A 16,995-nucleotide genomic window follows, 5' to 3' on the forward strand; every position below is an offset into this window, starting at 1 on the left:
CTGATCGAAGCTGAGTGGAAATTTTTTTCAATCTTTCTTTAAGTGCGAACACCATCTGTCTCCCCCAACTCCGTCAGCGCTTCCAGTCCCCAGGCAGCTTCGTTCTTCCTAATTACTGTCATTAGGCACTGGGTAGCAATTAGGGAGGGATGCTGATGAGCAGCATCAGGAAGGCTGTGGTCTCCTGACAGCATTGCACAGGGAGCTGGCCAGCCCTTTCTCTCCAGCCCTGGCCTTTTCCACCTGAGGAGCTTGTGGCTAGCACCGTATTTTCCTTTTTGGCAGGGACTGACAGGGAGGGGATAGAGAAGAGAGGTGCTGGGTGGCAGGTCTGTGTCCTGGAGAATGCTCAGAAAGGTCTGACAGCACTGGGAATGGGCTGCTCAGGGAGCAGGGCGATGGTCGAGGTGCTCAGTGCTGTTGGGGGATGGAGCAGCAGCTCTCTGTGCCTCTGGTTGCCCCACAGATGTCCAGCCACCAGCGACCATTTCTCCTGGGCAGCCCAGAGGCTGTGTGGTCGCACAGAGCCAGACCCCGCTGTCACCCTTCCGTCTGGCCCAAGTGGCGCTGGCCACAAGCCTGCCTGGCTGTCCCTGGTCCCCCGGCAGTCCTGGGGCACAGGCCCTGCGGCCTCTCCCTGCGGTGTGTGGTGTCAGTGCCACCTCGTGGCGGGCGCCCCGGGACCGCTGGCCTCTCCTCTCCTCCCGCAGCCTCCCACGGGTGCCCCCCGAGCATTGCAGGGGCACCCACGTGTGGCTGTGCCATGGCTGGCGCTGGGAATGAGCGATGGGAAAGGTTCCTGGGGATGGGATGAGATCCATGTTCCTCAAGCAGACGATGGGGTGGCCCCACAGCCCCGTCCTTGCAGCAAGGAGGAGATCAGAGGCTGCACCCGGAGACAGACGGACCCTGTTGGACGTTTGCCATCGGGGCATTACTTTGTGTATGGGATGAAATGGTGCCCACCTGCCCTGCCTGCCCTGCCTGCTGTCAAGGACTGCCCAGGGAGGGGCAAGCTGGGTCTGCAGGGGCCTGAGGGGGATTTAGGCTGGAGTAGTTTGGCCTGTGGGTGAACCATCAGGAGTCTACACTGCTGGGTAAACCAGTAATGGGAGTGGAGAGGAGCAAGTGAGGGAGGAAAGCCTCACTTTGGAGTCTGAGGAGCCTATGGGATTGAGAAGGGTTTGGCAGACATGAAGGGTTTGGCTGCAGAAGACCTTTGGCCAGGTGTTCCCTCTCCTCAAAGGGAGAACACTGCCATGTTCTGTTGGCCAAGCTGGCTCCTGCCTCTAGGACCATGGACAAAACCAAACCCATGTCCATAGGGACACCAAGGCTTCTTTACCACCAGCATTTTTGGTGAAACTTGCAGGAGCTCAGATATGCTCATGACCTCAGGGGAGGTTGTGGAGTTGAAATGTCTAGGGAGATACTGAGGTGATTCTGCAGTGAGGAGGGTTTTAGCCTCAATTACTTTCTCTTGCCCAGGGGTTTCCTCAGACTTTCCCCTGGCTCCCTCTGAAGCCTCATGGCCCTGCGTGCAGCCAGGTGAAGCCCAGCTTCACCAGCCTTTCAAGGCAGTTGGGCGGGCGCTGGGGTGAGTGCCAGGCTGAGGAGGAAGCACAGCTCCTGCCTCACAGAGGGAAGTGAGAAACTGCTATGGAAAGTTAAAGACAGGCAACATCCCCACACCACCCCCCAAATAAAAGACCTTCCCCAGTCCTTGTCCTCATGGCCAGCTCCTGGCATGGCTGTGGGGAAATGCAGGTGGCCATGCAGGTGGCCATGGATAGGGGATGTGTTGATAAAGCCACTGCCAGGGGAGCCTCTTCAACTCAAATCCCTGCTGTACCCCAAGGACCTGTCATGCTGGAGACCTTTAAAGCCAGGAAAATGGGGACCCCAATCAGAACTCTGAGCATGCATTGACAATGGATTCACTTTATTCTTTAATTTTCACTGCCATATTGTTAATCTCTATTCCCTTGGCTTTCCATGCAGACAAAATGGACAACCCTGTGCCCTGTACGTAAGGGTGGAGAAGTGCACAGAGCAGGTTACAGATCCCTCCTGGGCAGAAAGGGAGCACTGCCCCACCACACCTGGCAGTCAGGCAGACATGATGCAGGGAAGACACCTCACATGTCATAACAGAGAGGAGATCCAAGGGCACTCACTGGTTGAGGAATACAGTGTGGATCCAATTGTCACTCTGCGTGCTGCAAATGCCAGTGGCATCCCGTACAGGGAGATGTCCATAGGGCTTAAGCTCCAGCAGAAATGAGAACAGAAATCCTTATCTGAGTAGAAAGAGGAGCTTTTTCAATAGGATTTGTATGGGGTTTCTTTTTTAAATTCCTAGATCATCTGGGGTGGGCAGTGCATCCACAGGGCTGGGCTGCTGCTGTCACTGGGAAGGAAGTGGTAGTGGCTTCTGACAGTTCTGCTCAATTTCTGTATCACCCCCATCTCCCCTGAAACAGGTTGCTCTGTCTCCCAAAAGCAATCCTCTAGTGACAAATCTAGTCCTTCTAGTGACAAAATATCTCCCAAGCTGGCTTCGGCTCTTTTCCCCACTCCAGATACACAAAGGTTGTTTGAAGTTACTTCACAGGGTTGGGTGTGGAGCATGGATGAGGAGATGAGGATGAGGATAAGGAGATGTCTGATTCACGCCGTGGCAATAGCTCCTCTGCAAAGGGCAGGATGGCTGGTGTGGTAGTGGGAACACCAGCCTTTGAGCCTCCAGTTTCTGCCACAGGTGTCTGGAGCCCCAGGAGACAGTCACTGGGCACGTGGACCACCTCATCCACCATCCTCAGCCCCAAGGCTGAGATGGGGATCCATCCCACCCTGGATCATTCAGAGCCTCAGTCAGATGAGGGTTCACCTCTGCCAGTCTGTTAAGATCTGGGAGAGGAATTGTGGTGAGGAATTTTGGCCTTGGCACTTGTGGCAGTGCCTGTGGTTGCCCTTATGGGACAGATGCCATGAGTCTGGCAGTGGTGCAGAAAGGGGAGAAGAGAGGTGGTCCCCCTTCAACAGTAGCATCTGTCCTGCAGCCCCAGAGAGAACTCAGGCTTGGGCAGGGAGTCACCTTCCCATCATCAGAGGGATATCCCCTCCACACAGTACCTCCAACTGACCCTACTGGGAATATGGCATTCGGTGGCCCATTAGTGCCTGGTGTCAGTGCCCCCACACCTTGCTTGTCCAGCTCTGTTCAGTGTCCAAAACTTCCCGGACAAGGAAGCCACCTCATCTAAGGAAGAGCAGACCCAGAGATGGTGCTTCATGTAAATAACCCCTCAAAGCACTTCTAAGTGACTAATCACCTTCTCCAGGGGCTCCTCACCCAACCCAGAGTCTCTGTTCAGCCAGTGGGCATCAGCTGCTGTAATTACTCAGAATCAGCAATCCCACACTAACGAGTTCATTTCCCAAAGAGAGCCCTTCCCGTGCAGTAAAGCCACTTACAGGCGGGTGAAGAAACCCACCTACGGGGAAATGCCTGGGATCAGCAGCGCCGGCCAGCTCTGGCACACAGGCAAAGCCTCGAGGACACTGTCATATATTAAGTCATCCTGCCTACGCTCACATCCCTCCCTGACTGCTTTTGTGCAGTGTGGAAGCATTGATCCCAAGTGACACACGGTATTTCTGCAGCGACAGTGAGCTGGAGTGACGATTGTCTGGGGCTGTAATGACACATTCAGGGAGCTCCTCTGGACTAGCTGTCTCCACTGCCTGCCCCTGGTCCTCCCTAACTTCAGGGACTACAGGTCAGAGCAAGGACAGATTTTTTCCCCTCTTCACTGCTTGGGAAGATGAACTTTTTTCCTATCCCCAGGGTACCTGGCTGTGGAGGGGGTTCCCATGAATGCCGGTGGATGCCTGCCACCATGTGAGAGAGCCCAGAGGGTGGGAAGACCTGAGTGTCACAGAGTGCAGAAGAGAGGGTGGCAGGACTGTAAATGGAGTAGTTGCTGAGTGTGTCTTGCTTCGTACGGCCTGAGGTGTCCTTTTATTGAGGTCAGCAAAAATCAAGCTACTGCTGTGTGGGATTTGGTCCTAAAGTAACTCCCTGCTTCCATTTCCCCTGCAGTTTCTGGTGTTCCAGCCCCATGTTCCCAGCAATTACCCATCCAGCAGGAGACCTGTCCAGGCACAATGGCTGCCTTACAAATGGCACAGCAATCCCTGCCACACTCCATCCTCACAGGTTGTGTCTCTGCCACCTCCCAATGGCTCAGCCATGGCAGCTGTCAACAGTTCATTGTAACTCAGCATGATCCACTTTGGCTTCCTCCAGCATTTATAGGTGTAACTTGGGACTCAGCACAAAAAGGACAGTCATCTTAAATGGCTGATCTTAGTCCTCACAGAGCTCAAACCCATGGAAGGGTTCACTTGTCCCAGGAACAGACAGTCAGTGTCCACAGGGATTGGCCAGAGCACTCCAGCTGCATTGCCCTTGCCCTCAGACTGTCTCCTCTCTGGCACAGTTCTGGGTGGTTTTGGTGGTGACCAGTGCTGTGGCCCCCAGCTCAGTGGCGGGCAGCGGGAAGCTGTGGTTGCATTCCTCAGGCCGGGGGTACACAGCAGAGAGCAGAATGATGTCACCATCAGCATCGCCCTGGCAGCACGGCCCCTGCTTTGCCCTGGCTTTCCTGGGTGGCCCCGGCATCTTCAGGCTCCCAGCAAGATGCAGGCATGGGGCTGGGTTCAGGGCTCCATCTCCCTCTGGCATGGCAGAGTCCTGGCTGGGCAGGGGGCTGGTAGTGTCTATGTTTTCTGGGAAGGGACAAGAAAAGGGGTTACTGGGCTCATGGAGTGGCTTCAGGCAGGTCCCAGGGAGATGGTCCTGTCCCTAGGGGAGAAGATGGATCTGGAACAGGAGGAGTCTGCAAGGTTCCCACATCTCTTGCTGCAGAATTTCTCCTGCTTACAACCAATGGGCTTTCCCCCCCACTAAAAGGCAAGAGGGAAGGGCCGAAACTTGCACTTCCACTTCGAGTCCTCTCTCTCAACCCTGCTGGCAGCAGAAGAGCCCAGCCCATGGCAGCTTGCCCTCCCCGACTCCCTCCCACTTAAAAATAGATTTGTTTACACACTTTGAAAGCAGGCGTGTGCCTCCAGCCCCAAGCCTCCTGCCACTTCCCACACATCCAGTGCCACAGTGCTGGCCTGCTGTGGTGCAGCCTTGGGGGACATGGGGGATGTGGACCAGGGTATGCAACAGGAGACTGAGTAGTGCCTCCGACACTCTCCATAGTGGCCAGATCTCTCTCACTGCTGGATTTCTCCCTTCTCTTTCGCTTTTGGTATTTTTCCTAGGCATGTGCGTCACAGGCTGTCGCAGAGGACAAAGGCCCCGGGTAATGTCCCTCTGCTCTGAGTCACCATCCGGCAGTGCCAGAAGGGTGCAGGCAAGCCCGGGCACAAGGACCAGCTGCCCCATTGTGGACACCACCCGGGTGGTAAGGCAGTGGTGAATGCCAGCATCCCTATGTGGCAGCCCCTCTTGGGGGTCCTGGGCAGCCATACCCCCTCCTTGGGAATGGGGAGGGGTGAAGCCAGGCAAGACCACTTTGGAGAAGATTGTTCAAGGCTGAATCAGTGCCAGCGCAGGGGCTGCCAACAGAGGAAAGAGCCACCCCAACAAAATGGGCCATCATGGAGCACTGTGGCCTTACTCTCCTGGAAGTACCCTGCTAGGAAAGGCTCAGGCCCATTCCTTGAATGCCAGCCCTAATTTTGATGCACCAGATAACCCTGTGCAGTGCTGCAGTGTACTGTCAATGGGGCTGACCTTGACATCCCACTGGGGTCTTTGGGATGCATGTTGGAGGATGCTGGGCAGCTCAAGCACAAGAAGCAAGCTGGGTGGTCCACATGGGAACCCACTGCAGCACCACAGGGAGAGGCTGGCTGCCTCTGGAGCCATCCCCAGGTGTCCACCACTGCCCCCACTACTCTCTATCCATGCTCCTCTGGCTAGTGGGGGGAGAGGGCTCTCACCAGTGACCTCACAAAGCTCCTACTTACCAGTGCCCCATAGGTGTCCCCTGTGAAGAGGGCATGATGCCAGGACATGCTTTAAGCAAACAAAGGCACAGGGAGATCCAGCAAAGGGAGGGATGGCTCAGCAGGGTTGCACTGGCAGTCAGGTACAAGCATAGGTTCCCAGGGAATGCAGGACACTGTCACTCAGGCAGTGATTCAGATGCCCCAAAATGCCATGGGATGCCTGTGGAGCTGATGTTGAGTTGGAGGAGCTAGCCTGGGCTGTGCCTCAGTGGAGCCAGCAGTAAGTGATCCCACCTTCCCCAGGGTCCTGAGGGTGTTTTGTGAGAGGGAGAGGAAGAGGAACAGGTCTCCTACCTTTGTCCTCTTCATCTGTTGCCTTCCTCTTTCTCCTCTGCTTTCCCTCCTTACAGGCCAGGAAGACACAGATGGCAGCCAGAACCAGGATGAGCCCCACCACCACCGGGACCCCGAAGATCAGGAAGGTGCTGCTCAGGGTGGGTGCCAGGGTAGGCTCTGCTGTGGGGTGAGACGCCGGTAGTGTCAGGAGGGGGAAAGCTGAAGGAGGAAGGAGGGCAGCAGCATTTTTCACCTGGCTGGCTGGCCTGCCAGCTGCGGTCGCAGGGAAGAAGTGTGGCACTTAACTGTGACCCACCTGCCACCAGTAACAAAATATCCCCCTGCTTTATGAGATCCCTAGGGTGGATCATCCAACTTCTCCCTACACCATGTTCCTCTCACTGGAACTGGCTGCCCTCTTCCCCTCTGCTTTAGGTGAAGGTGGTGCTCCATCCTCCATTGCCACTTCCATAGCCATCCTCAGGAGAAGGTGCCTTCCACCTGCCCACCCCTGGGGCACCCTCAGCCTCCTTGGCCCACCACCACCCCGCCCGGGGAGCTCAGACTGCAGCTGCCCTTGTCCTCTTACTTGTGTTGTCCTGGAACAGGTCGGAGCACTTGATGCACGACTTGGTCAGGGTGTCGAAGCACTCGAAGGAGAGGCAGGAGGGGGCAATGGCAGCTTTTCCTGATGAGGACATGGCAGAGTGGGAGTGAGAGCCCAGCTCTTGCAGGGCGTAGCAGTGACAGGGCCGCCGGAGTGTGAAATCGCAGTGCCCCAGGCCCCGTGGCAGAGGGAGATACAGTCTGTCAAGCTGCGTCTCTCCCTTGGGGCTCGCAATCACTGTGCTTGGCCTGGGGCGGATCTTCACCAGGGAGGAGGAGAGCAAGCAACCAAGCCCTTCCCCTGCCTGCCTTTGCAATGTGCCCTCAAACTACCCCTCTCCTCCAAAATATGCTGCCGAAATCCCTGCTGCCCCCTGTGTGCCTCAGCCTTATACCCAGGGGCATTGTGTCCCAGCCTGACCTCCTTGATCCTCACTCCTCCCCTGCCCACCTGTGTGCTGCCCCCAGCCCAGGCATATCCCCCAGCCTGCCCCCTCCTTTGCTTACACTGAAATGACCCCTCCAATGTCTACAGGAGACTCCTGTGCACAGATCTTTACAAGACTCCATCCCAGGGGCACAGATCTGGCTTGGATTGAAAATGCAAAGGACCAGAGGAGAAAAGGAGTGAAAGGGCACTGATGTTTTTCCCCTTTTAAAAGCTCCCACTGCCCTGAGAACACATCCTGCCAGTGACTGCTCTGCAATCAGGCCAGCTGTTGTATGTTCTCCACCCCTACTGACGGTGCTCTCCATCACCTTGCTCTCTCCATCCTCTCCAACGCAGACCTAGACCTGTGGCTCCTCAGCCATGTCTCATTCTCTGGGGTTCAAATCTGGTTCTGCTCAGTAAATGTGCAGGGCACGGGCAAAGCAGGTCACACCAAGCAAGCCTGGTCCTCAAACCATTGGAAGGGACTAAAAAAACCCTTTAATAGTCTCGGGTATTCCTGATCAGGAGCAGGTGAACTATTCTGCCACCAATACCCACACATCAAAGCCTGATGGTTGAGACCCAAAGAGATGGATTTCAGTGCTGTAGGTGAATCTCTTCCATTTCTACTGAACAAAAGTCACATACTCTTTTTCTTCACTCCATAGGAAAGAAAGAGGCCAGCCAGAGTTGTTTGCTGGCTCTCAGCTGAGGGAAGCAACACTGGTAACCTGCCCTTCCCAGGAGATCCCTAATAGGGCTTTTTTGGAGTCCCATCCTTCCAGCAGCTACAGCATCTGGACTCCTGATAAGGCCTCTACTGCCCACTGTCCTGGATCAAGGCTGGGAGGGGAGGAGGAAAAATCTAAAGGGTGCTCTGGCTCAAGGTGACTGTTGGACAAACTGAGCCCACAGGCTCCACATCCCACCTCCTGAAGTTCTGAGCAGGATGTAGTCACCAGCTCCCCATGCTAGATCTCAGCCCAAGTGCAGTTCTTTGGTACCCCATTCCCTGCAGGGGAGGAGCTGCTCTACAGCACATCTCCCTCCCTGCCACTGGCATTTCCAGGGGATAGTTTGCATCATAGCAATGTCAAAGCAGCCCCAACACACTCTCAGCCCCACCATGGGCACTGTAGGACTCCAGGCAAGCCAAAGTCCCAAAAAAAACCTGGTCACTGCCCACCAGTTCCAAACCTGCCATGATTCCACATCCCCTTCCAGTCAGTGTGCCCAGGTGCTTGATCCCTCACCCCTGTGCCATGCCAGCAGGAATGGCTGCCAGAGGAGCTGTGAGAGGCTGGCCATTCTTGTTTGTGCCTGTGGCTCAGTTATTCCCACTCCATCTTAGTCAAAACTCCCCAGTCGAGTGGGGGCATGCCAAGCACTTCGCTCTCTCAGCAGAGCCCTGAGGCACAAATGGCACAGAGAGCTCAGCAGCCTCTGCCTCGATGCTTGCCGTGAGCAGGCTCTGCCCTGCTCGTACCTGCTGGGGGAGCTGGGTCAAGCAGCAGCACATCTCTCCATATCCCACTGCAGCTGACCCTCCGCCTCTCACACAACCCAGGTGAGGACCAGGGCTGGGCTGCAGGCATGGGAGTTGGAGAGTCAAGTGTCCAACAGTGGGAAGGGATGGAAAGCTGTGATGCAGAGCCATGACCCACAGTAGGGGGGAAAATAAAATAAAAGCCAAGGCTCACTCCAGTCAACATCTGAGCTCCACAGTGGAGAGACCTGGCAAGGAGAGGGCACCTGGAATCTTCACTGTCCCCAGTAGGCAGCTCTCAGAAGTGCAAGTTAGGGTCTAGGGCAAAGAAAATACCTTGCCTTGTGGGCTGGTGGGACTGGGGACATGCGTGTAGGCAGAGGATCCCCACAAAACATCTGGTGCTCTGTCAGGATACCTATCCCCAAACCATGTCCCTGCTCCAAAGGCTTTGCTGTTCCTCTTGCCCTGGGGTGTTTCCATCTGCTAATCTCCTTTTCCCAGAGGCATGCTTCTCCATCATCCCTGTTTTCCTCACCTCTCAAATGCCCCCATTGTACTTTCCCCATGTCAATCATCTCTCAGGAACCCCCAGCCCCTATTTCTGTGGGTCCCACCACAGGACTGTCACCGTGCCCCTCTTCCTCCTGTCTCTCCTCCCTGCTTGGCTTAAAGTGCGGGGTGAGAAGTGGTTCCTAGCATCTGCTGTACCATACTTACAGATTAACTCTGTGAGCCCAGTCAAACATACACGCTGGGGAAAGCCCAAACCAAGTAACCTACACAGGGCTTTCAACATGGAGGGCAAGATTTACATCAAAGCGCAGGAGCCAGCAGATCCCATTTCATGGAAAGAAAACTTGAAGTTTCAAACTCATGGTGAGGAGCCCAGGGATGGCAGCTGTCATGCTCCCAGGTCCTATTACATGGAAGGAGGTTGCAGCCTCATTGCTGCCACTGACGTTACCCTATTCCCCCCCATTTCTTCATCCCTCTTTATCAGGCTCTACAGGTCTTCCCTGCCCTGCCCTCGTCCTGGCTTGTCCACCTCCTCCTGGGCCAAGAAGATATTTTTGAATTTACACATGATAATGCTTACTCAAGGAGAGAACCAGTGCTGACTATGCCAGCAGCACTCACATGTGGGCCTGCCCATGAGCACGGCCTGGGTTCTGGGCATCAGTTGTCCCCCTTTTCATCTCCCCCATCTTTGCCTCCCCTACCTTTCATAACTGTGGTTGATTGCTTTTGGAATAGCAAAAGTTAAAGCTTGGTGAGTAGTTCGAGCTGTTTGCATCTCAGCTGAATACGCTTGATAATCGCACAAATGCATAATTAAAGAGCAGAAAAAATGACTCACTGGATAAGGAAATGCGCTTTTCTTATCTCCTCTGCAGAGAAATGAAAACCCCAGGAGCCTGGGTCTCTGGCTAAGTCCTTTTATTAAACAAATAAACCAGAAAAGATATCAAATGAGCGATTCAAGAATTACGTCTTCATCTCAGAGTCAGACAGTTTGATTTCCAGTGCCATTTGCTCCCATCCCACACCTGGAGGGCTGCCTTTGGCTGAGGTCAGCTGAGATCCTTGGGACAGGTGGGGGACAGGGCAGTGCTGGTGCTCCAGGTGCGTGGAGGGCTGGCAATGGCCTGTGAGGGTTCATGCACACATGAGTGACTGGACTCGTGTGAGCAGTTCCTCTGGTGTCAGGGGGAGGTGAAGTGACTCACGCACGCACTTGCAAAACCGCGTGTAGCAGAAAATATCCCCCGAAAGTTCACCTTGTGCTCGTGCACACCGGAAACCCAAAGGCTTGTCGATCAGAGAAGCTGTGAGGTGTTTACTGAGCAGACCCAGTTACCTCAGGACAAACCTCTGACAGGATGCACCCAGCGCCCCGGGAACATCTCGGCACAGCCTGACACCTGCACCCTGTTCAGATGGTCCAGTAGAATGCCTTGGCTGGAGCCAATCCCCAAAGCCCATTCAGCACCTCATCCCAGCACCCTTTCACAACACTCCTTTGCTGGCTGGTAGGAGACATCCCTTCCCAAAAAGTACCACTATGGCTATTAGGACAGCTCCAGCATAAGCCTTCTCCTTGGGATCCACTGGGATCCTTCCTAAAGCCAGATGGGCTTAGGGACAAAATCTGGGAAGATTTTAGGAATAATATGGGAAAACAAAGGTTTAAAGAGATTCACAGTCACTCTAAATCTCAGATTCCTCTGTAGGTGCTTCCTATCAAGGGGGTTTGTGACACTGCTCAGCCACCTGCATGGGGTGTTTGGTGTGGGGCAGTGCCCCACCCTGTTGAGTGGAATTTGTCTCCCTGCTCCTTCTTTATATGTCCCTGGAGCTCTGCTTGTCTGCAAGGCTGAAAAAAAAAGGTGTCCTTGCCTCCCTCTGCAAAGGGACCGTGATAATGCTGAACACCCAAATTAGCCTTCTCAGTGCGCTGCCTGTTGAAGAACCCTCTGGGGTTACAGAAGGGTGAGTCAACCCTTCCTGAGCTCAAACTCCCTCTGCCCATGCCCCCTCCCTGATCCATGGAGCCCAAGAGGGACACAGCAGCACAGAGTACATGGGAAAAACCTCCCTTTTCTGATCCAGCCCGGAGGGGTTGAGCCCTTGATCTCCCCCGGTGGGGAGGAGTGAGGGCTGTTTCCAGCTGCTGTACTGGCTGCTTTTGCTGCTCTGCAGAGTTTGGGGGGGACTCAGCGAGGTTTGGGTCCCTGGCACTGCCCTGGCTCTTTCAAGCCCTCCCCCCTCCCCCATCATGAGCAACACAGCATTAGCTGAGCCTGGCTCTTCTGCCTGAATGTGAACAAACAGTACTCAAACTCTCTGCCCACTCTGCCTTGCAGCAGGGATGCTGTCCCCACCCCCATCCTGAGGAGAGCTGGCATCTTGCTCTGTCTCCCTTGGGCAACTGGGAACAGGGGGCAAGTGCCCCCCGAGTTTGTCCTGTGGCTGTTCATAGGGAGTGTTCACATACTGCAACAGGGCCAGGCAGCACCTCCAGCACCAAAACAGAAACCAGTGGCTGAGGGTGATGTGCTGCCACAGGACAAAACCTTAGGTTTTTCACAGGAAAAACCACAGGTGGGTTCAGCCAGGTCAGGCATCCTTTATGCTGAGGCAGAAATCTCCCCAGTACTCACAGTGGGAAGCCCTACCACTTCACTCTCAAGGCATGAACCTCCAGCAGATTACTCCAGAGCCAAAAACCAAAGCCACACTTTGCCCAGCACCTCTACAATATTCTCCAGCTTCCCACAGACCTTTAGGTTCAGCCTGGTGTAAAAAGGCCAGAGTGATTTTACTTGTACAGGCTTGAGTGCAGAGTAATGCTATGAATTTCCACGAGTGTATTAAGGATGCAATGTTACAAGAGAACTGACAGGTGGATTTGGCCTGTGCACCTCCTCTCCTGGCTAGCACCTGGGCACAATGCCTTGGCCATCCTGCCAAAGTCAGAGAAGAAACAGGAGTGCAACACACAGAGTAGGGAAGGAGATAAAGGGGAGGATGAAAAGCTGCTGCAGCTGCAGGGCTGAGGAGGTGGAGAGTGACTGCCAGCAGCCCTGTGCCATATCCACCATCCCTGAGGATGAACTCCAAGGAACCTGTGGGCAATCTCCTTTCAAGGGGAGAGCCCTCCTCACAGCTCGCAGGCATTCCCTCTGTAACAGCCACACCAGCTTCTGAGCCTTCGGGGCTTCAAGGCTCTAGCTGGAGGAAGGATGAGTTGCTTTGGCACAGGCTGTCACAAGAAGGGAGATGCCGTGGGGAGTGAACGGTTCTGCCAGGGCAGGCGGATAAAATCCCCCCTCCCAAGATCCCTTCCCCACTTCCTATCACAGTGTAAGCACCTGTATGGGAGCTGGTGCCCTTTGCCACAGTGCCCAGGGAAGGCTGCCTGTCCATCCCCTGGAAGATCTCCTGGCCAGCCCTGCAGAGGGCTAGACCACCAGAGGATGGAGGCAGGCTTCCGAGGGGCTGTGCAGCAACTCAGCGTTTCCCATCACCCAGCCTAAAAATGCACATTAGAGGCTGAGGGCAGGAACAGCTTTATACCCCCTAATAATCTTGTCTCTAAGCTAGATAACTAGGACTGCAAATCCCTGGTGATAATCACAGCCACCATGCCTGCAAGCTCTCCCCCAGACCATTCATCTGGCTTGATGATGCTTTAAAGAGACATCTAATGAGGATAATCTGATTCAAATCCCCTCCTGCTTTTGGGCAGCAGAGCAATTCAGGCCCCCTCAAACTCCTTCTTCCTCCATGACCGTCTTTATTTCCCCTTCTTATATGAATCACTGTGGGGTTTCCTTTGCTTTTTGCATTACTATTTAAAATCTTTGATATGACCACTGCAATCAAGCTTCAGTCCCTTTAGAACCTAATTAACATGAAATCAGACTCAGTTTTACTCATCGCCTTATAATGGGATGCTGGCCGCTGCTTCAGCTCTCACTTTGGGTGCAGAGAACATTGCAGCCTGCTTAAAAAATTCCCTCTTTACCTGATTCAATCAGAACCACTTACAGGAGATACACACACACATTTCAAGCTCAGCAAGAGTCAAGCTCTGGGAAGTGGGGAAGATCTCAATCACAGTCAGCTTTCAGTGCAGAGCAGATGGTGAACATGCCGGCTATATAATTTATAGGACACCATCAATATGTATTAGTCCCATACAGTGGCTGAGCTCAGCCAAACCACAGCTCATGCACACTCAGGGGCTCTCTCACAGGTGATGCTCCACATGCAACCTGGGTAAGACCCAGGTTTGGAAGAAAGCACACGCTTCATGTTTCATCTCCTTTATAACACAGAGCAGAAGATGCAGTGCAGCAGCCCTTGTCCCAGAGGGTCCTCCTCTTCCCCCTAGACTGGGCAAAGGCTTCCCAGCCTGCAAACTTGTGTTTGAACTAGGTCTGTATTACACAACATCTGCGTGCAAGCAGCTCCCCTTGCCTTCCCTGTGAGCAGCTCACACAGCAGCATGATGGATGCCAGGGCAGCCCAAGGCCAGGTGTAGGGGCTTGTTTGCACTTCTTCAGGGCAGCCCAAGGCCAGGTGTAGGGGCTTGTTTGCACTTCTTCAGGGCAGCCCAAGGCCAGGTGTAGGGGCTTGTTTGCACTTCTTCAGGGCTGCCCAAGGCCAGGTGTAGGGGCTTGTTTGCACTTCTTCAGGGCTGCCCAGCCATGCTGGCACAGCCTGGAATGCAGCGTGCTGGGGGTCACAATGCCCAAGAGAGACGTGCATCACCACCACAGCTCGATGTCGGCAGTGCCTAAGCCTCCCTTTCACCCAGACAGATACACAGTGTGTGCAGTAAGGGACCTGTAGGTCAGGAGGGAGAATTGCTCAGGGTGGCCAAGCTGGGTTGCAATGAAAAGGTAAAAAGGCAACCTCAGGTAGGGAAAACACTCCATCTGGAGCAAGGTGAGGGCAGCTCCAGCCTTGTCTCTAAGGCTGCAGAGTTTTCAATCCCCTGCATGGCTAAAAAAAGTCCTGGAGATAAGTGCACAAGATTGAGCCTTTACAGGTGCCTGTGACACTGTGCTATCCCAGGGCTTCCCCAGCTCCAATGCCTTTGATCCTCTGCTGTTCAGCATCCTCAAGCTGCCTCAGCTCGAGGCACTGAGTCACCCCTCAGTCCCACAGGGGAATGAGGGTTAATTAGTTGATTCTGGCACCTGTCTTTAAAGAGAGATACTCCACCACCACACGAGCCACAGGTTGTTTCTGAGCTGAGGCAAAAGCAGCCCTGGCTTCACATCTGTGATCTCTGGAACAGCAAGAAAAAGAAACAGCAATGGGGGGAAAAATTGAATATTCACATTGGGGCAATGCCAATGCTGCTATCAAAACTAGGAGAGTGGCCAGCATGGAGGTTCAGGAGAGCTTTGAGCTGACCAGTGCAGACAACGATAGTGCCTCAAGGACTGCCAGCCCTCAACAAACACCCAAGATGTTCCAATAGTCCAAGCACAGGGCAGGAGCAAGGCAGGCTCAGTCACAACATGGCACTGTCACCTTGTCACTGCACAGTGAGCACATAGCAGGACCAGAGAGCTTTCATGGGAAGATAGTAAAGCAGTACTTCATGCTGAAAGAAAATGGGAAAAGACTCCTTAGCTTAATGCTGGCTGGGCTTTTTAGTTTTTTTCCAGCACGCCTGAGCACAGGTGCTTCAGCTGGCCCTGGCACAGCTTGTTGTAGTGCCAAGAGGGTGTTGGGGTCCAGAGGCTGGAGCAGACCCTGCTCACCAGGGTCGTGTTTCCCAAGGGGAGGTGTTCTCTCTCGTTGTTTTTGTCCTTGCCCCACCTCGGTGCTCCCTCCCGTGACACGCAGAGCCCACGGGGCTGTGGTACCCAGCCCGCAGCTGCACCTGGGCCGGCGGGGAGGCTGCCTGCACGGATGTAAAACACGGGCTGCTGTCACACACCGCTGGCTCCCCCGGCAGAGGAGGCGGCGGGGCGGGGCACAGGGGCACCGTGCCTTGCCTGGCTCCTCTCAAAGTGCCCAGCACACGGTAAGCTCCGGGGAACGAGGGATGCGACACGGCAGCACGTGGCAGCTCCTGCAGAAGGAGCCTGTGGCAAAGGAAACGTGGCCCAGCACGGGCTGGGAGCCCATGCTGCTCAGCTGCCAAGGAGTCTGAGCAAGTCACATCACTCCAGAGTCCCCCGTGCCCGACCTCTCTTGCAGGTCGGTTCTTCACAGCCAAGACAGCCCCTCCTGCACAGAGCTGACCCGAGGGGATGCCTTCCTGCCTGGCATCGCCGTGCCGTATTAATATTTAACAGCGAGGAACAGATCCAGAGACTTTGATTTCCCCGCTGGCCAATTCAAGGATAATTGAACTGTGCAGGGAATTTCAGCATTTCAGAGGGTGGTTTCGTTCCAGTTCACACCAAAACCTAACCATGCCGCAATGCCTTCTGAGAAGGATTGCAGCCAGTTTCAGGCAGCCTCCCTGCAGTGGAGCCAGGCATGTGAGCAGCACAAAACCAGCTGATCTCAGGAGGTGCCCAACCAGCAGGCCCCACTAAACCCTCCCCCAAAGAACTTGGGTAAAAGTCAAACTCCGCTAAAGAAGAAAAAAATAGTTTTCTTCGGAATTCCACCTTTTTTTTCGGTTTCCACTCAATTCCAATTTGCAACTCCAGAGTAATGTCAATTTGCCCTCCTTACACACCCCCAGTGGAGGCAGATCCTGCTGTAGAAGCAGAGCAAGTGAGGCACAGTGAATTTTCACTCGAGGCACAGTGAATTTTCACTTGCGTGCCCAGGGTGATGCAAGAAATCAGCCACAGAAGTGAAATGAATCCAGTGGTTTTGGCTCCTGCCTCTGGGCTGTACCAGCTCTTGCCTTCTCTTGCATATAAATCACTTTTCCCCACCAGGGAAGGACAGCTGGCCACTGAATGGAAAGTGGCCGTGGTTCAGCAGCCCACAGCAACACTGCACACCGGCTTAGGATGGGGAGTGGAGAACACCCAGAGTGCAGAGGGGACTGCCAGGGGATCTGGGCCAGCTGAATAGAAACAGAGCAGCTGGAAACCAGCCAGGGCTCCTGCAAAATCAAGACAAGTTAAAAACCCCACATGAGGAAGCCTCTTCTTTGCTTTTGGCAGCAGAGCAGAGCTGACTTCTGCCACAGCTCTGGCAGTCAGCTCCAGGCAGCAGAGCAGGAGTCCCTTCTTGTGCACCACTGCTGTGATGGTCATGATGAGAGCAACCAAGGAGCTCTTGCAGCTTGAGCACAGCTGCTAAGCACCACTGCTGACCTAAGCCAGCCACTCCCTTCACACTACAGGTCTTGGCAAGCAGGACATCCAGTTCTAACGAGTTCCAAAAGCAAATATCAGAGGTGGCCTTGAATCTAAAACTCTAGCACCAGTTTCAAGGTTTGGAAGGGACAGATACATCCCCAGGGTTGGATTTATCTCTGATCTTTATTCCAGGAACAGTGAGATCTTTTACTACAGGTGCCATTTCAGTGTGCAGACTTTCTCTCCCATTGGTATAGACTGAACATACAATGTTTTATCATGCTTAAAAGTTGGTCTGATTTAACTGCTGG

The 16,995-nt window shown here is 54.2% G+C and overlaps 1 protein-coding gene across 1 annotated transcript; it reads right to left on the reverse strand.

The window, feature by feature from the left end:
• Positions 1-4,480: 4,480 nt before the first annotated feature.
• On the reverse strand, positions 4,481-7,067 carry TNFRSF13C (TNF receptor superfamily member 13C). Its single transcript, XM_066551148.1, has 3 exons — positions 6,956-7,067; positions 6,385-6,639; positions 4,481-4,794 (listed from the first exon to the last, which is right to left on the reverse strand). The coding sequence occupies exons 1-3, from the start codon at positions 7,065-7,067 to the stop codon at positions 4,481-4,483; spliced, it is 681 nt and encodes a 226-aa protein (XP_066407245.1).
• Positions 7,068-16,995: the final 9,928 nt, after the last annotated feature.

The sequence above is a fragment of the Molothrus aeneus genome, chromosome 5, assembly GCF_037042795.1.
Source record: "Molothrus aeneus isolate 106 chromosome 5, BPBGC_Maene_1.0, whole genome shotgun sequence".
Lineage (NCBI taxonomy): Eukaryota > Metazoa > Chordata > Aves > Passeriformes > Icteridae > Molothrus > Molothrus aeneus.